Source organism: Rhagoletis pomonella, unplaced genomic scaffold, assembly GCF_013731165.1.
Source record: "Rhagoletis pomonella isolate Grant_MI unplaced genomic scaffold, Rhpom_1.0 Rhpom_scaffold_00010, whole genome shotgun sequence".
Classification (NCBI taxonomy): domain Eukaryota; kingdom Metazoa; phylum Arthropoda; class Insecta; order Diptera; family Tephritidae; genus Rhagoletis; species Rhagoletis pomonella.
The window spans coordinates 31,829,885-31,850,850 of NW_023458564.1; the positions used below are offsets into that span (position 1 = coordinate 31,829,885).

The following is a 20,966-nucleotide window of genomic DNA, read 5'->3' on the forward strand; positions in this document are numbered from 1 at the left end:
TTAATATGCATACATACCTTGCCGACTCTGGAATAACAAAGGGAGTTAACACAACCAAAATTAGTGGGGCAGAGGTGGCAATAGCAAACAACTTCCAGTTTGCAATAAAATAGGCAATCCAAGGTAATAAACAGGCTGCGGCCGTAAAAAATAAAGCTATTGACATGTTAGCCACAAATGTGCGATATCTAGGACCGACATATTCAAGTACTGAAATGAAAGAATTAATAAATAATTAATATGCAAGAAAGTATGTTATGTGAGTAAATGTCACTGTAATCTTAAATATATCGTTTAACAGGTAAATTATTTTTCTTCCAATCACCTACTTGAAGTCTATACTTTAAGGATGAGAGAAGCATTGTTTCAGACTTATTTTATAGACAAATGATAACAAATTCACAAGAACGAAAGTGAGAACAAAACTGTCGATAACGTTCTCAATGGGAATTATATAAGAATTAAACGCTGTGGAACGTTTCCAAACAGAACAATACTTTCGGAATATATGTACAAAAGTTTTCGCAACGTTCTGGCAAAGAACAAAACTGAAGCAAAAGTCGAAGGGACTTTCTCTCGAAGAGCTATTTGGCAAATAAATACTCAGGAACTTCTGACGGAGAACGAAACGGTAATAAATATTCCCTGAACTATTCGCAAAGAGTGAAAGCGAGAAAAAAAAATCGCATTGCGTTGCATTAGTTTGAAATATTTGAAAATTTAAATTAATAAAAAAAAACTGAAAGATAATTTTGCAAATTAAGTCAACGAAAGACTTAAGACGCGAACTTTTCTTGCACAGAAAATGAAAAATTGTTCCATAAACTGACAGTTCACCCTAATTATAAACGATGTGGAAGTTGACATGGTCCAGCTAGAATTAACGGCTCTATTCTGTATCAGTGACAAATTTTTTACGGAAAAATATATGAAAAAGTTTAAATTTGTCAGTTAAAAAATTTATGTCACCGATACAAATTTTTGTCACCGATAAGAATCATGGTCATCATCAAATTTCTATTGGAGTATTTAATGGACTTTGTATGCATTGCAAAAATTGTATTGTAGGGATGCCGATTAAAATTAATAAAAATCAATCAACCTTATTGCGCAAGTCGTAAACTAGACTAAATTGTACGACTCGACAACATTGGTATTAGTTGCGTTTTTTTACTCATTTCCAGTAAAATCCAGTTGAAGTTGCAAATTTTTACTGGATTTTACTGGATAAATTTTTACTTGTAAGAATTTGCCAGTACGAAAAACAGCTGATCGCATGTTTCTGGATGAAATTTAAACTAATAAGGAAACTGTTTGTGGCTTTTTTTTGTGGAAATTCACAAAATAAACATATTTAAATATAAAATATATTGTTTTATTAGGAATATGCTGCGAATAAACAACCAATTTATCAGCTGTTCATGAAACTTGCAAATTATTACTGGAAAAGCGTTCGCGTACTTTTTTGTAAATTTTTTCTATGAGAGGGAATTCTTCGAAATTAGGTTACTGGAGAGTTGCTGGCAAGTTACTGGATAATTTGTAAACAAACACAACTATTGTATACTGTCGTGCTGAAATAAGTAAACGACGAAAATCGTCGAAAACTATACAGTTCTGCCAAGTTTATCCGTTTTAATACACTAGTCGAGTGGAAATTTTAGGCTCTCTCGACTCTCGAAAAACAACTTGCATTCGACGCGATGAGGGTGAATGTTTCTTGCTCGACAGTCCAATTAATTCTGTTTTCTATAAATTCTAATATTTTCGTCTTGCTGTTCTCGCGTTGGCGCTACTAAGCCCCGCATGGGTCGTTGTCGTCAAGCTCAACTAACTGTAGGCCAAAGAAACGAGCTGTTTCGCCGGGGTCGGGCCAAAGAGAGAGGAGTGTTAGCTGAGTGGGATTGAGTTGGCATGTGAAGAGGTGGTTGTTGTCATGGGTAGAGTCTCCACATGCCGGCACACATTGAGGATATCGGGGTCGAGTCTGGACAGGTAGCAGTTGATGCGCCTACAATATCCTCAACGTATCTGGGTTACAGTAGCGTGGGATAGGGCTCCGATCACCGCATTCATAGGTCGAGAGTCATGACCGACTCTATGAATGCCGTTGCTCACTAGTCAGTACGTCATCGGGTCCAGTGGTTGGTCCATGCATTCGAAAATATGTCTTCTGACGTGGTTGGGCGGCGCCTCTTCCCAAGCACGGGTCTGTTGGGGTTGTTACGCCCGGCCAATTGCCTTGTATGTGGCCAGCAACGTTTCTTTGTATTTACCACAGGTGCTGCACTTTAATGTTAAAGGTGACCCCAAAAATTTTCGGTTAATACACCGTCGGAATGGGTGTGCCATCTACATGAATGCTGTGAAGAAGCGAGAAAGCTCGGAGAGGTAGCTGTTTACTTTCGAGCAGAGGTCATCAACTCCATTACCGGACACCAAAATCGAACAGTCGTCAGCGTATGACATCAGGGAAATTATCTCCGATGGCTGAGGAAGCTTTGAGAAGTTAAACAGTAGGGGGAGAGGACATCACCCTGTGGAACCCCTTGCTTAAGTTTTGAAGTTTGATCTCGAAAGACTTCTGACGACTGTCGATCACTCATATGATTCGCCGAGCACTGGTTGATTCCCTGTGGGAGAGAGAATGCCTCAAATTGTTTTAGTAGCGTGGAATGACAGACGGTGTCAAGCGCCTTTGATAGATCTAACATCACTAGAACTGTTCTCTCACAGGGGCGCTTACGGTTAAGACCACGTCGTTAAGTGCTGTTCTTATGCTGAGCACTTTACTGAAGCCATGCTGATGCGCGAGTAGCAAGGCATCAAGTATCTTCGCGACCGCAAAAAAAAGCGTTATCGGTCGATAAGACCCTCCATTGTTGGCTGGATTCTCTGGTTTCAGCAGTGGGACCACTCTCCCCGATTTCCACACATTGGGAATGATGAGAGTGGTTTCTGACCAATTTAGAACCTAGGTGAGATATGCTAATTCCGCCGGACCCAAATGTTTCAGAATAAGCATGCAAATTCTGTCGGGACCAATGACTTTGAAGGCTCTCCAATTGCGATGGCCACCTGGACTTCACCGCTAGTAGCGCTCTGTTTTTGGGCAGTTTGTGCTGTCTCCTGATCACTTGACGCTCGGATTTATCTACCGAGAGATGCAGTATGAATTGCCGGCTAAAGTAGCTTGTGAATTTTTTCGGTTCCAACGTATAAGACAGGGACCTCACGGTTAACCACGCCTTACTCACACCAGTGGCGAAGTTGCAGGTCTTAAAATGCTTAAAATGTAAAATGGCAGATCCAATATGGCGGATGAAAAATTAAAAATATTTATGTTTTTCTATGAAACTGGCTATTGGGGGCATTTTGGTTCGCAGAATGAATACAAATCTTAATTTTATTTTTCACACATAATAACAATGACTAAATACTTTTTAATAATTTCCGGCAGTAGTTCTTGCAGAATACGATAACATATACATATAAAATTAATCAATCAATTAAATCAATTGTTTATCAAGTCGAGTTAAGGGCTTCTTGCTTTAGACCACAGATATTTTGGTACTTACCTAGAATATACATCATCGTGAAGCAATTATCGAAAGCGAATCCCACGAAGAATCGCATCAAGGCAAATTGCCAAAAATTTGTGGTGAATGCTGTGCCCACGCCTGCCGCAAAACCAACCAAATTACAGCCAATTAATGCGGGCACACGACCGAATTTATCCGCGATCCAACCGAAGAGTAAACCACCAACAATAGCACCCAGGAAGAAAATCGATTGAGCGTATGTAGGAAGCGCATCATGCTCACAAACCCAATTCTGCTCGGTTGCGACCGTGGCGTATGGATAATCAGTAAAGTTATATGACCAGCCTTGGCGACAACCCACTACCGGCCAGTTTGGGTCAGCTTTGCGCATGCCTTTAGCCAAGACGTCGGTATAATTCACATCATACATCAAGCAATTGTCATATTCTCTAATTCCGCGCATACTCGGCACTGAGAGGGCTAATCTGCCAAAGATAAATAATAATAAATAAAATATTGCACGGCAAACATTTCTATAAGCGCGAAAATGACAATATTTAGTAGTGATTATTTTAATTGTGACGTGTACATTGAAGACACGCAATTTACTTACAAATCTATACATTTTACTACAAGTTATAATCATACATACATATGTATGCATAGCTGATACATACCAATAACTAATATTAGTGAGTTGGAATAATGTATTTTAAGTTTGGCGAACTGATATAACACAGAAACAAAAAAGTACGATAATCAGCTGAGAACGAACGTTTGACCTTGATTAAGCCAGAATTACAAAGAGATACATACATACGTATGTACATAGGTATAAACATAGTTTGTGGCTTTACCAAAAATAAATATGTACAATCCCCACGATTAGCAGGTGCGGTTATACATACATATCTACCATGTTTGTGTGTTCGTTTGAATGCCTGTACACGAAAAATATGTCTTCTATGAATGGACGGAAAGAAATATACACAAAGTTATATGCAGTTACCCAATAAACATTGCGCTTGTTTAACAATTCGAAAATAATTGGAAAACAAATCTTTTTCTTTGGAGTCTCACCTTCGATAATGAATGCGGCATAGGTTGGTTTCCATTCTCCACCAAAACGGAACCTTCGTTATCCATGGTATTTTTCCTTAGTTATGAATTCGAAATCCAGGCCATTATCGAATTGAAATTTTAATGAGAGATAGTGTTTGTCTTATATTTCCCTTCGAGGATGAGCTGGATTTCACTTCCCCTCTTGTTACTATGGTTTCCATTTTTTCGAACCCATTTCGAGTGTATTTTCAATATACTATGAACGTTGCAAAACTAAGGTTGGTTATGAGTTCGTTCCCAGTTCGATAGGCATATTGGATATCGAAGGTCATATCCGAACGTTCGCCACAATGTTTATTGGGTATTCATTTGCACGTATGTACATTGATTATTTTTATGAACCCCTCACAGCATCAACATTTCTCGTCTGTCAAAAGAACTAGTTCCAGAAGGTGCCGTGACATAGCCCCAAGTGGCATAACTCAAATTTTAAAATTTGCGATTATGTCACTCCTTGTGTAGTGACATAAACCCAATTTTTTTACTTGAGGTTATGTCACTATATAAGGAGTGACATATTTCGAAACGAAAGGATAACAAAATTCCAAATCCCTCATGTAATTTTGCCAACCAAAAGAATTTGGAATGTGCAAGAGTAATGATAAAATTTTTATCATAGAAGTCTCGAAGCTTTTACTGATTGAAAGTGAAAGGTGATACTGAAGATGGCACACCGCTGAAGCGAAAACGTCAAAAGCAACGTCGAACTAAAAACCAAACTTGAGAACTGATGCCGGAAATTGTATTGGACTCTAATAGCCCCGTCAGGATGAAACTGTCAAGGATGAAACTGACGTGACGTAAAGGAACGCAGAACGTCGCCACAATAATGGTGTTCCGTTTGCAAACAAAAATCAGCTGCATTTTATGATCGCGTACTTGGGGTTTACACAAGTCAATTTTGCAGATGCAATAGCAATACATTCACACTTCTCTCATTGTCTGCGTCACTGTCTTCAAATTTCCTACTATTTATTGTCTGGACGCCTACTTTACTCAAACAATGTGACAAATAATACATATTATCAATTGTCTTGTCGTGTATAAACGCAAGGTAATACAACTGTCAGCAGTGACGGACCTAATTGCGTTAAAAGTTGAGAGTTGACCAACGTTCGTTGAGTCCGTCAACGCAAGAGCTGCCAGTCTGACGTTGTCTATGCAAACGTACACAGTCTACTCCACTGTCAGTTGCATCCTTGAGCGTCACGTACGCAAAGTACTCATTCTGACGGGCTATAAGCCCAATTAAGACGCTGGAGCACAAAAGGTATTTCCACGCTTCAATATCTTCACCACCTGTTGGACTATGTTCTGAGACTAAAGCTTAATTCCTCGCTGCCGTCCAGATTTCACATACATCAATTCTCTGTCGGTGCAGAGTGGGAAATGTCGGAAAAAATTCAGGTTGCGCAGCTAAATAGAATAATCGCTTTTTCATTTTTGTTTATAAATCTTTAATTTCATGATCGTGATGAGATAATTTAATATCTTTATCAGAAATTTACTAGGTCGAGTGAGAACTCATCAGTTCTCACCTAAAAAGGTCTCGCTATTAAATATTAAAGATAACAAAGCGAAAAACAGGAAGCCACATGTACAGCTTGATTGTGTCACCAACTCCAGTTATAAAATTTTCGCTTTTTCTATCTTTGATTAGAGAGATGGGTTCTCACTCGACCTAAAGATATTTAAAGAAAAATGAAAAATAAAACTATTACACTCTTACCGTTATTCTCACTCGACCTAAAGACATTTAAAGAAAAATGAAAAATAAAACTATTACACTCTTACCGTTATCCTAACGATTCTCCAAGGAGGCAGTAATGTTTGTTCCCTTTAAGTGGCAAACAGAATTGCAGCGGAGAGCGAGTAGTAACGGGCTGACGAGTGGCGAACAGCTGATCCAATCCAGTCGGAAAATATACATTGCTAATAGGTGTATTCGCGTATTATTCCTTTTTCGACAGAAAACTCTCAGCAGCAAAATTCTAGTGAATTTTTATCTGTTCTCTCTCAAAGAGAGAAATGTTAGCAAAAGTACGTGAACGCAAAACTAGCAAAAACTTGCAAGTTTTTAGTACAGCTGATTTTGTTTACATACAAAAGCATAAAACAGAAAACATGAAAAGAATATAAATTAAAAGTTTTCCTAAAGCAATTTGCTAATAAAACATGAGTAAATGAGTATTTGCTTTCTTCCGATACATTTGCAGTTTTAATACGTTATTTCAAACTTAAAAATCATAATAATAAATCTAAATCTAAAATAACTTTCCATATTTTCATAAACTGAAAACAGATGACTTTGATCAGCTGTTTTACTTGCTGGCAAATGGCTGCTGGCAAAAATTTTTCCAGCAAAAACTAGCAGCTTTTCATCAGAATGAAATATCAATTTGGTCTCTCAATTTCCCCTACTTTGCTGGATTTTTGTGTACGCGAACAGGAAAATTTGATAGTTATCAAAAACCATCAATACGCGAATAAACTTAATAAAAAAAAATAAAAAATTAAAAAGTGTTCGGTCTCAAATATTCTTCACCGACGAATCTACATATTAAAGAAAACCAAACCAAAGCAGCTTTTGTTCATGAAAATTCTAAAACCATAAAATCGTATTTTTGTAATAAAAATTAGCTTCCGTGACTACCGAACTGGTAGCTATTAAAATGGCTATAGAATTTGTCATTCATAATCAATTGAAGAAACTAGCAATTTCTAAGTGGTATTTTCATTTGAAATAACAGAAATAACAACAATTATATTGCAAAAGAGATTAAAATTTCCGTTTCCAACTCGAATATTGATGAATTAGACATCCATTATATCCCAGCCCACAGTAATATTGAACTCTTTTAACTTACAATCACAACTCCTTTAATTTTTGACATTATAAATACTACCGTTACGCCACCAGAAGGATGAATTAATCAAAAATCCGGGTTGGTTTATAGTAAAAGTTAATAAATATATTATAAACATAGTTCAAATTGTTAAAATTTCCGCATTGATTATACAATTTTATTTGCGGCACATGCTTGTATACGAAATGTCAGAAATACAATTCTTAGATGTACCAACTCTGAGCCTATTATGGACAGAACGGACAAATATATTTTCAAAAATATTGTTCGAAGTGCCAAGTAATTCGCATTTAAATATTTTTTGATTTACGCATCGATTTCTACCTACCATTTTTGGCCGCAATTGCGACACTGTGCCAAATTAAAAAAAAAGTTTTCGAGGAAAACGACTTTGAAGTTAACTAGTTAATGAGCTTCATTTGTAGGGTTTTTTCAATAACTCCATTTATGAAGTAGTTTCGTGAATAAACTAAAGATGCGATTATAGAAAGCGTACCAAACTACTATAAAAAGCATTAAAAACGTAAAATCCCTTTTTCGACTCGTAGATCCCGTTTAACTTTCACCGATACATACAAGAAAGGTTGGCTGATATCAGGCCTAAACTGTAATGTATCCGAATTGGTCTAATTTACCATTGGGTTACTGTGGCACTTTATGACCAAAGCAATTTACGCGAGATTTAATGTAGATAAAGAGATATGCATGTCTGAAATTAACCATAAATACAAGCAGATAGACCTTCGATATGAATATGGTAGCTCAAAGCCGACTCACTGCTAGTGCCCCGCGCGATTCTGTTTATTTTTTGTTGTAGACAGCTGTGCGATTTTCGATCGGCGGCAGTAGTTTGCAAAACAAAAGTGCAAATCATAGTTTTCTAACTCGGAAATAAACTATCCATTACGAATTAGTTTTAGTCGTCTGTGTACTTTATAAAATAAAGGACCTTGCGGTTATTACCATCAAATTATTACCCGCGCATTTACTTACATATATATGTATGTGTGCATAAGTATGTATATTTGTACATGAACTTATAAAACAATTTGACATGTCTATTCACATTATCGTATACATATATTAGTACTTAATTAAATGATATCCACTAGGTATACATATGTTCTAGTGCTTACTAAACAAAGTCTAGTTACTTTCTAACGACATTGCAACAACTTAAAATGGCATTAACCTTGACTACTGGCACATCAAGAAAAATCTATAAAATTTTACAACGTACATACATACATATGGCTGAATGCGCGAATGCGTTTATGTACATATGCTTAGCTATGCTTGTTTTCTTTTACGAATCAAGTACTCCAAATTTAATATATACATATATGTATGTACATATGTATTTAAAAGCAGGCATTAAATAATGCTTTATTAGCAATTAAAAAATGATATGCAGTAATGCGTTTGTATGAATATCTACTCGTTGCGCATCGATTGAAATGTGTAAACAAGTGACAGAAGCCGTTAGCTTTTGATATTTTTCATTACTAGCTTAGTTTAAATAAAAATAGTAAAAAACTATGCACCTGCATACGTATATGTATATGAACTAATTAATCTTTTTTAGTAAGCTACTCAATATTCCTCCCACCACAACTTTGCTCTGTAAATGACGGTCGTTCGATTAGAATAAGTTTTGTAAAATATTACATGTAAGTTTAGACATTAAGGAGTAATATTTATGACATAGAGTGCATTTACTGGTATGAAGACTGTTTAATAGATACATTTAATACGGACCATAACTTGCTGAAACCAGATATCATACGAATCGAGTTTGTTTCTTAATTCATTTGTAAAATAAAAGACTTATGAAACAAACTCGATGCAAATGTTTTTGCACTTACGATCTTATACATTCATTCATATATAGAAAGCGGATTGAAATATGTTGTCTATATATTCGCGCTGTATAGATTGTGATATGGTCTATTGCAGTACATACATATGTGTGTATGTATGTATGTATATGTACATATGCATGTGTCTGTGGCATTATATTAACAGAAATCCTGCAGTCAAAAATCTGCAGTCAAAGAGTATAAAATTTTTGGGCTATTCATAACTAAAAATAATGCCGAGAACTCAGGAAGGTCTGGAGGTGTGCAGTTTCATGCCACAGCCGTGTCGTTTTCTTTCTTGCAAATTTTTATTCTACATAACAAGCCACACGGCTATTGCCAGTTTTTGTGATTTGCACATTTTTTGGAAAACTTACAATTTTTTTTGGAGCATTCCAACGTGACGAGTGGGATATGCACGTTTCAAGAATAAAATCAACAATACTTTCGCAAATTTGTTATATTAGAAAATAAAGATTGGTCGAAAAAGCAATTTAAAAACCAAAGTTCGAAAAGCGTAAAAATTCTGCAAGTTTAAACATTTTAAAATTTTCTCAGGTTTTGAAGCTTGTTAGACTTTTTGGTAAAACGCGTGTTCCGAATAAAGTGGCTTGACAAAATGCCGATGGCGTAATGGTGACTGTGATAAGGGCTAGGATGCAAGCAATTGCAATTCCCAGATATTTGTACATTAGGCTATCCCATATTTGTATGGACAGTTTTTGTTTTAGACTTATTATCGTTCATACCCCCCAAAAAGTTGAGGACGGGCACAAAAAGAACTGTGCTAAAATTTTACGCCCCTTGGACAACGCTTTCCCTACCCGCTTTGCGTTTGAATTTTTAATTGCTTTAACTCATACCACATAGCGATTCGTGTCCAGTAATATAGTGTATAAAAACCTTTTTTTTAATTTTTGATCACTAAATTAGGTAAAATTTTTTCTTCAACTAGCCTCTAAGATTTTGGTTCAATAATCTTTATTTAAAATTTTTTTTGTACAGTTAGGATATAATGAACGACGATGCTCGTGAACATGTTTCAATTTGTACATATGTGTGCCCCCTGATTCTCGTTTTGTAATAATCTTGCATTAATTTCACCGCTCTTTCATCACTACTTTTAATTGTTTTATGAGATAATTTCCCCTAATGAAAGACTCTTCCCCTTCCAATTTATTTGGAACACATTTCAGAAAAGCTGGATCGATCTTCAGTCCTGGAACTAATAACGAACTAATTAAACAATCGAATACGAAATACAGCAAATAAAAGCCAATGAAATTCCCCATAAACCGTATATACAGCACTTTCCGATCGGACTAAGAGTTTCTGATAAATTAATTAATCATTCCATATTTTTAGTTTTTAGGCTTTCAAATAATGAAGAAAAAAACAGTCACATGGAAATATTCGAGCGCGTCAGATACAAATATGTATTACTTTGTTTGTGTTAAATGCAAGAAGCAGAATGGCAATAGCTATTTTTCTTACTGGCAAATTGTTACAAGTAAAAATTATCTAGTAAAAACTTACAACTTCTCTGCCTTTCTTCAAAAAAAAACTTGTAATAAGAGAACGAACTCTAGACAAGGCTTTGCCAGCAGTAAGAGAGCAAAATCGATTCAGTAAGTTTACCGTAATATAAAAACACACTCCCTCTAAATTAGAGGGAAATATTTTTTTTATAGAAAAACGAAAAAACATGACCTACCAAATCTGCGGTGCTCTATCTTTTGGTGGTATTGCCGACTTCCGGTATTGGAGCATTTTCCTCCAATAATTGATAGATCCTAAGTAACTTTAACAAACAAAACGACATAATTTATAAAAGGTTAATTTCTAGAATTATTTCAAAATTTTAAGTAAATGACGTAATTCAAAAGAATGAAAGGCTGTATTCCAATAAGGTTTATGACACCCATCTGTTCAATGCTTAGCTTGAATTTACGGCAAACCAAAATTAATATCTACCAGTCCTTCAAGGAAGTCAAACAACTGAATAGTTGAAAAATTGCGAAAGATGTGTAGAAATTAAAAGATACACTAGGCCCCGAGGAAAAAGATAGTTCTACGTATATAAATTCTTATTGATAACCTCGGTAGTGTACAAATTCCAAGAGAGTTGGCGATGTTTGATTAATATGGACATCGAATCAAAAGTTCTCAGTATGTCTATCCTAATTATTTTCAGATATACATACATATGTACGTATGCTTATGTACATTTTCTCGGCAAACGCATAACATGAGTGCGCAGCATAAACACCACCAGCAACGTCTGCCCTATAGCTCAGTTATGCATACTTTGACCTACACAGAATGTAATTTGACGTAGAAATCAAAACCCAACAGACTTTTACACGCAAAGCTCATTTAACAGATTACTTATGTGACAACTCTCATGCAATGCCAAGTATGCATAAATGAGCCCTTAAAATCCAACAGAGATTCATCAAATCCCTTAGACGGACATAGCGCCAATAAAGAAGAAGAAGCAACACTAACCAAACTGTACACAGTGTATTGTAATGTGCGGTTATGTACATACTTATACATATATGTATGTAAGTTCATATGTAACTTTAATTATATGTTAAAATGGTGTTGTGTGAAGCTTTTAAATTGTACTCTGTGTGAATACTTATAAATAACTAATTTTCCTTTTAAAGTTCTTTAACTTTAAATGCATTCAACTTACTCACATGAAACAAGATATGTACAATTCAAAAAGTATTCAGTTCTATTACCTTTGGGGTTTTCTCAATCGCTAGCTGGTATTTTTTTTAGTTTATTTAAATGCACTGGCGTCCAGAAAACTTACTTATTTTATAAAGGTATGTACATGGCATCTGTTTAGAAATATCTATTGTATGAGTAATCTCTCAAGCAGAAGATTTGACTAGCATTTTCAAATTGTGTATATGTATGTATGTATGTACAAATGTATGCATGCAAGCACACACCATCTTTATCTGGTCAAGTTGTAGTGAAGATTGCACGTTTTTACATATATTTATTCTAGCGTGGTTGTGCACAAATGTATTATAAATACCTACATATCATCGTTTAAAGTACAAAACCGCGTATCGTCATTCAGCAAAACCGCGTAACTGACATTTGCTGCCAAAAATTGGATTTGCTCACACAAGCTCTTGGCTCAATCCTTATCAATTAGTCCTGAAATATACTAGCCAGAAATGCGATTGTTTTATAAAAAAGAGAACCATTTTGAAATATGAGTGTTTTTACTCTCTAGAAAATAATTTATGCAAATTCACATAGGCGGTTTTGCATTTTGTTGATACGCGGTTTTGTACTTTAAACGAAGATATATATATATTTAAAATATAAGTCATGTATATACGAAAACAAAAATTCCCTCTCCACATTCCCATTAACAATTCACAATACAGCAGTTTTTTCACTTACCAACACTACCCTTAAATAGCCGAGTTTGTGTTGTTGCTTTGCAGGTATTTCGTCATTTAAGCGAGCGTTCTTTTGTAGATGGGTTGCAAAAGAATGCACCTTCTGTAACTTTGTTTTTTTATTATACCAAATTCTTCAGAAAGAAAAGAGAAATCTGTACATCTGTCCATCCATCCACCCATCTAAGCACAGTAAAACTCGAGTAAACAATGAGATATCTCAGCAAAACTTTACGTATTTCCCTGGGCCTAAATGGATCCTATAAATAATAACCACGTCCAACTTTCATACAAGACTATCGAGCATATCTCGCTAAAAATCGACACTTAGGACACGACTTAAACAGGTGTGTCACTGCCTATTATGATGAGATATGCTATGTATATAATTCTGCTCGTCAGGTCGGTTATTCAATGAATGACTGAAGTGGAAACAGAGATAGCTCAAACGAAATTTTGCAGTGTGAGTTTGTGATAAGTCTCACACCTTAATAGCTTAATAGTTTGGGGTTGTTTTACTTGGCGGCATTTGGTGCCGTTAGTTAAAATTAAAGGAATAAAGAAGAAGGAAGTCTATTTCCATAATATCCAAACAAATTGTCCGGACTTTGCAGACAAAAGCGCATTCCCTGAAGAAGAAGTCGTTTGCCAGCAGGGCGGAGATCCAGTGAATTCTGAAAAGATTTGACACCACCGGCTGTTTGAGCAACATTTCTACGTAATGCTGTGACCAGCACAAAGTCCATTCTCAACGCCACCGAAAATTTAGCGCTGTGGTCAAGAGGGGATTGGCATAGTACAAGCCAGTTCCGAGTAACTTAGAAGAGCTTTGGATGCGAATAAAATTATAATGGGGTAATATTCCAAGCAAAATTATAGAAAACTTAGTAGAGAGCATTCTCAGACTTTTCAAAATCGCAATTAAAAATAGGAAAGCCTCCACAATCCTGTTGGTATCAACCTTCAAAAATCCTAAAACTGAAAAGTTCAAACCGAGTGAATACAGTTGCCTTACGTTTTTGCTGTGAATCGCTTTTTTCTTGTTTAAGCTTAGCTTTTCTGTATACTAGGCCTTATTCCTTGGATATGAAGGGCCAATTGCTGAAAATTTCAAAGCAAGCAGCTTATTATTAAAAAAGTTATGCTACTGTAAGTAATAAAATGTCATACATGCACACGGTTTTGATTGCCAGTGTATGTATGCATATAATTGCAGGAATAAAAGGTAAAACACTTGTACAAAATTCTTTCAAACATACATATCTTTATTTAAGTACTATTTACTTACTTAAATACCATCTACAGTACGCATGTATATGTGTACATACACATTTGCAGACTATAATACCTGATGTAATCCAATAAAGAAGATATACATTAGGGTGCCCATCGAAAATGCTTTTTTTTGGATATTTCAAGACCCTACCCTCTAATTTTATTCGTTTTTATGAGAAATATTATTGCCCATTTTTATAGATTTTTTAAAGGTCAGGAGGATTTCAAAAATATTCAAGACGGTACTTAAGGAGGCTAAGCACAATGTGTATACCAAAGTTTGTCGGAATCGGTCCAGTAGTTTTAGGGATATGCATATATCATATAAGTAGGCGGTCCCACCCCCATTTTCCTAAAATTTGTGAAAACCCACTTTTTTGCTAAAGAGCGATTGTATAAAACAATTTTGAATAAATATTGATGAACTCCTTAGCCACACTACTCAAAAAATCTAAAATTCCGGCACATACACACATATAAATTCAAAGCCGTATTTAAGAAAAGTCGCCTAAATTCGACAATTCTTAAGCGATTGCAATAAATGAGGTATAAGTTTAGTTGAAAATATATTTAATTTTAGATAGTACTCCATATTTTGAAATTGTTGAAATTATCGGTGGTCGAAATTTTAAAAATTAAGAGAAATATGGGTATTTTTTTAATTTTCCCGATAAAAATCCTAACAAGCTTAGTCCGACAATAGATTATTATATACCAGTTTAAAGGCCTATATATCCTCTTCTCAGATCATATTCGATCTTTGAAATCGAATCAAAAATAGTCATTCAAAAACTCATAAATCTACAAATTCCTATTTTCTACCAAATCGACAGGTCGCGACCTCTAAATCACCTTTGAAACATCTATAAAAATGGGCAATAATATTTATCATAAAAAGGAATAAAATTAGGGGGTAGGTTTCGAAATTTCCAAAAAAAAGCATCTTGGATGGACACCCTAATATACATATATGATAAATAACCTTTAATTCAGTTTTAGTTACATATGTATATACATATTAGGTCTGGTTAAACTATACGAATATTCGACTATTCGGTTAACCGATTATTCAATTCCTAACCGTTCGCATGCTTATTAGTCGGCTAATGGTATTCGAATAATCGCCCGCCTTCAACTACTCGGGTATTTTAGCAAATCGAATTTCAGTAGTCGAATTTTCATTGAATTTTTTTGACAAATGAAAAATAAATTATAAAATATATGTGTATGTAAGTATGTATACATGTATGTATATTAGGGCGGAATACGGCGGAATTCTACGTTCGATTCAAAGCAAGAATAGTTGACTCTCCCAATTTTTAAAAGAAAAATCAGTGTATTATAATTTTTTCTGAGCGAAATAATTTTTCGTTTACAAAATTTTTGTTTTATTCATGTTTAAGAAACTACTTCGCAAAACCGATAAAATAGAAAATTATGTATGCCATTTTTTGGTATAATGTAAAATAAATTTCGACCAAAAAAAGTTACAATATACCGCTTTTTCTTTTGAAAATCGGGAGGGTCAAACGTCATTTTTAGTGTATAGTTTGTTTTGTTGTCATTTTTGCTTAGAATTAATCGTAGAATTTGAATTTGCTATATACTTTCTTCGAAAATTTTGCTCCGAACAAATTACTCCGCCCTATTGTATAGACTTCGCGAAAATGAGAGGAAGCTATTGCTTTACCCAGTGTCTCTAAAATATTTCGCAATAAAATTTCAATAAGTAGCATACATTTAGCCGATGCAAGGCCAAGAAGAAGCGGCTAGAAGGTGATGCAGCCGTCGTTACTTTCCAAAAAATATGTCTTATAATATAGCCTTTAGCATTGATAACAAAGATTTAGTAGTTTAATATGCTGTAGAATTTAATTTTATTCCCTCCAATATTCTGCTGCAAATACCTTTATTTCTTGCAGAAAAAGTTCGCTTCAATATTACCCACGCATGCAATCTTAAATATTATGAATGTAACAGGACTATTCATTTAGCGATTATCAGATCAAGGTGCAGGGATGGTACTTTTTCAGGGATAGAAGTTGAGAGTTCTAACTTAAGTGGAAGGTTCTATCACCCTTTGGTTTTTACTAGAGCTTCTCAAATATTGCAAATAACGCGACTTTTTTACACTTTGACCTCGTTTTTCTCAAAATGTGGAGCTGATGGAAACTTTTTGCTTACAGATTCGTAATCAGCGTAAAAAAGTCAAAAATAGCGTTAACATTTGCCGCACCAAATTTTTTTCCATTTCTGTTGGCCTGTCATATTGATTATTTCAACACGTTTAGTCTCGGTCAATTTAGTCAATATTACGTAAGAATAATTTTCACCTTATATGCAACCATTTCAAGGGGTAGGACCTCAAAAAGTAAAAAAAAAAAATTTTCTGGAAGCAAGGGACACTCTAATGTACATAGTTAAATATGTACATACATACATACATATGTAAATGTTAACAGCAAATTCCACTTAGTGGTTTATAGAAATAATTGAATTACCACTATGTTCTCTTGATAAAATGTTCTTATCTTAATAGCGATATTTGCAAACTCATTAAAATATTCAAAATCGATCACTGGTATGCATAATTAACTCCCAAGTAAGATATATAAGTGCCAAGGTTGACATTATTTTTTCAGTTTTGTAGATATGTAACTAGTTATTCAATAGTTACTTGTTTATTTTCGCTTTTAATTAACAAGTTATCGGCATTTTACTAAAGCATTGGGCGAGAAGGAACTTTTAATTATGCTTTTAATTTTTCTAAACGAACTTTTTATTTTTTTTTAAGCCTTAAACGTATCACATGTTTGCCAGAAGAACGTCATAATCCAAAGGAACAAACTTTTGAGCAAAGTTTGTAGAAATTTCTGCCATTTCTTCTTTTAGCGTATGTCAAAAATGCATAATGCTATCCGCGACGAAATGTATCTACGTATAAGAATAGAATTTATCTTTCTTGCAATTTGACTTGGCAACTGTGATTAGGAAACTATGTATTACTCCTTGATTAAAGTAACGTGGATTAATTTTTATACCCGAGCGCACTTGTGCACAAGGGTATTATAACTTTGTTCACATAACGGTTGTTTGTAACAGGCAAAACGAATCGAGATAGATATAGACAAATGTATACATAAATGATCAGAATGAAAAGAGAAATCGATTAAGCGGTGACTGTCTGTCCGTCCGTCCGTCCGTCCGTCCGTCCGTCCGTCCGTCTGTGCACACGATAACTCGAGTAAAAATTGAGATATCTTAACGAAACTTGGTACGTGGACTTCTTTTGGGCGTAGGACGGATGGTATTGAAAATGGGCTAAATCGGACAATAACGACGCCTACCTCACATAGTTATAACGGTAATTTTCAGAAATACGAAAACTGCGATATTTTAGTAACTATTAAAGATAATTCACTCAAAATTGATATTTACAATGAGTTTTAGACGAAAAATAAGAATATTATAGATTTTTGGAAAATGGGCGTAGCCACGCCCACTTATGGTTACATGTGTATAACTTGGTAACCGCTGCACCAATTTCTTCCAAACTTGGCACAGTTGTTGGTCCTGGTACAGCATCCCAAATGGCCGAAAATTTTTAAAATCGGACAATAACCACGCCCACATCTCATATTACGGTAATTTAGAAAAATACGAAATCCTCGATAAATCAGTAAATATTAAAGCTAATTTTTTCAAAATTGATGGGTGCAACAATTCTTAACAAAGAAATATGTTTGTGATAAAATTTTGGAAAATGGGCGTGGCACCGCCCACTTATGATCACATATATGTGTCTCGGTAACCGTTCTACCAATTTGTACCAAACTCGGTATTTTTATTGTGCTTGCTACATAAAAGCAAAACGTTGAAAATTATTGTAATCGGACTAAAATTACGGCCGTTTTTTATATAACCGGTAAATTTCAGAAATGCTTGAAATTTCAATATTTCGAAATTTAAGGACGCTAATTTACTTAAAATTTATACACCCCGGCTTATCATGTAGCGGCAGCTTTCGGAAAGGTGGAAAACATATATTTAATACTTGCGCCTGGTATTTAATGTTCGGCTCCGCCCGAACTTAGACTTTCTTACTTGTTAGAATTACTCTTATTACATACTTTATTATAAAGAATTTGCCAAAAACATGATTTTCGATTTAGGTGGCTATTGCTTATGGCCACAGATCTCTGTACAAATGTATGCACTCATGTAGGCGCATAAGGCTAGAACGAATTCAAATGATCTTGAGTAGTTTGGCACACGTTTTGAATAAATGCAGCCAAAGGAAAAATTCTATGTATACATATGTACGAACACGTATTTATGTATTGAGGTACATATATGCATACAAATTTATGTATTGATTTCAGCCGTTGTGCCAAACTAGTCAAAACAGTAGAACGTTTTTAAGTTCCAATTCTTCGCGCCATTCAGAGCATTTCAAATTTTTAATTTAATGTTGTTTAGAATAATTTATAAATATATATGTATACAAGACGGACCACTATATATACTTCTGCATGTATATGTACAAGGGTATATTTTACTAGCATACATTCTATTTATTTTGTCGTCGATTATCATTATAAATATCTGCTTAAAAAGCTGTGTTGCTATAATATTCATACATACTTATGTACATACACATACATACGTACATTCAATAAACAATATTCTTCTGATCGTACTTAAGTTGCACAAAGGAAGTTGTTCTGTTTCCACACAATTTATAATTGGTAGTCTATCTGAACTGAAAAGTGGCCTTCAACTTTAGAGCATAGTATGTGAAGATTCAGAAGTTTTTTTTTTATGGCGTTTTCTTTATATTTCTGTAATGTGTTATATTGTATACGCTGCGATTAGCTTTAATACAATCTGTATTTATAGAAATAATTGATGCTCGGTTTATTAATAATTCGTAAAATTGTACAAATTCGGCGAACTAAAATAATTTTGGTAAGAAAAAAAGACAAACAAAAGCGATAAAAAGAATAATGAACAGGCTAGTTTCCGAAAAGTTGTCGAGTATTATAAACTTTTCACATATACATTAAGGTGATCCTTAAAATATCAACAACTGAGTTTTGTAAAGGGTAACCCAGCGCTTTTATTTTGTTCTACGTACAAAATAAAGGCATACCTGAAAATTTGAAAATTTTAGAATAATTTTTAGTGGTTTGAAAAAATTGAAAGCTGATAACTGGATATATTGTTGAAAACTATTCGTAAAAATGCGTAGTCATCGCCAAATGGATTATCATGCAAATACGGTCAATCTGTTTTAGTGTTTTCGGAACAACTCTGTAAACAATTTTCGGAGTGCTCAAACTTTACGAACTTTACTTTGCTACGCTTTCTATTACGGTTTTCTAAAGTTTTTTTGTGAAAAAAGAGCACGAGGCCACCCATGATTGCAACAGAAATATATACCTGTTCCATTATTTCTTGAGGAAAGAGTGAAGCAACAGGCTGTGAAGTATCAGATGTCAAACATGGCGTACAACTTTTTTTACAGGACCGAAACTCGCTGAGTTATAGTTGGACAAAGTCTAAATTATGTCGAGTTTTTGCGGTTTAAAAAAAAACACTTATACTTAGTTATTTTAAAATTTTGAAAATTTCGTCGATGAACGTAGAACAAAATAAAGGGGTGCTTCATACAAAATTTTGATTTTGATATTATGAAGACCGCCTTAATGTACAAATAAACATGTACGCATTCTTTAAAAATTATATATGTAGTATTATTTGAAAATAATCGCATACAAGCAATTAACAAATACAGGCTTATACAAAAATATGTAATCGCACTTCTCTTATTACTTCCTCAAATATTTAAATTAGGAATTAGTTTCACTAATAGTTATGCCTAGTGAGACATTTAAATTATGTCGCACTCCAACCATGCATACGTTGTAAATAAAGCAGTAGATTACGCTCTAATTAGCAAACAGCTTTTGATATTTCTGTTGAAATCTTTATTTGCATCACCATTTGTGAGTTTTGTACTTAGCACATCTAGATATTTGCGGAAAACTTTGGTAAAAATGCAGGTAATGATGTTGAAAATCATTTTACAACGCTTTTATCAACTTGCAATGTTGTGTTCCAGAAACTTTCAATGTTGTGGATCCAGAAACTTTCAATGTTGTGTTCCGACACCAAAGCAAAGCTTTGAAAAGCTCCTATAAAAAAGCATAGTGAATAGGGCGAGGTAGATGACATCTAGATGTCGCCCTATGTACTACGTTTGCTACACCGGAAATAGACGACACGCCATTTCTTTAAATAAAATTAGTTTGACTATTGTCAACTAAATCGAATGCTTTGTAAGTGAAGTGACTTGTGGACCACTTGAGGTATAGGTGGACCAGTTGGTAACCACTTTGGGACCAGTTGGTAACTAGTTCGTGGGACCAGTTGGTAACCAGTCGGGGCCAGTCCGGGAACCAGTTGGGAACCAGTTTGGGACTAGTCCGAAACTACTTACCTTCGGACCAGTTGGTCTTTTTAAGCTCCTGTCGCCGTTTTAAGGGTAATTCTTGGGCCCCTGCACTGCCGCTCGGGGTTTCTGCCTTCTACGGTGGTAATTTTGGGCCGGGTTGCCTGTTTTGGCGGATTGTTGTGCTGTGTGCCGCGTATTACGTGTACCGGGTACCACTTTCTCGAGCGAATTGCTCTGGGGAACCTGTTGTGTGAGTTGCTGGCTTTTTGGCTAGACTTTGAGGAGGGTTTATACACGCATATCGGCGGAAATAGACGACACGCCATTTCTTTAAATAAAATTAATTGGTGCTCGTTTGTATGTACATACATACATATGTAAATGCATGTGTGTGCACCTTTCTATTAATATCG

At 34.9% G+C, this 20,966-nt stretch overlaps 2 protein-coding genes across 3 annotated transcripts in view; one reads left to right on the plus strand and one right to left on the minus strand.

Moving 5' to 3' along the window:
• LOC118746234 (ecdysone-induced protein 74EF-like) overlaps positions 1-20,966 on the plus strand; it is a 392,873-nt gene that overhangs the window by 289,546 nt on the left and 82,361 nt on the right. The gene's annotated exons all lie outside the window — the stretch shown is intronic.
• LOC118746236 (organic cation transporter protein-like) overlaps positions 1-20,966 on the minus strand; it is a 28,485-nt gene that overhangs the window by 1,205 nt on the left and 6,314 nt on the right. The window contains exons 2-3 of the mRNA XM_036480065.1: positions 3,579-4,027; positions 18-210 (exon numbers count right to left, since the gene is read on the minus strand). Coding sequence (XP_036335958.1) covers positions 18-210; positions 3,579-4,027 — 642 coding nt within the window. The remainder of the gene's footprint in view (positions 1-17; positions 211-3,578; positions 4,028-20,966) is intronic.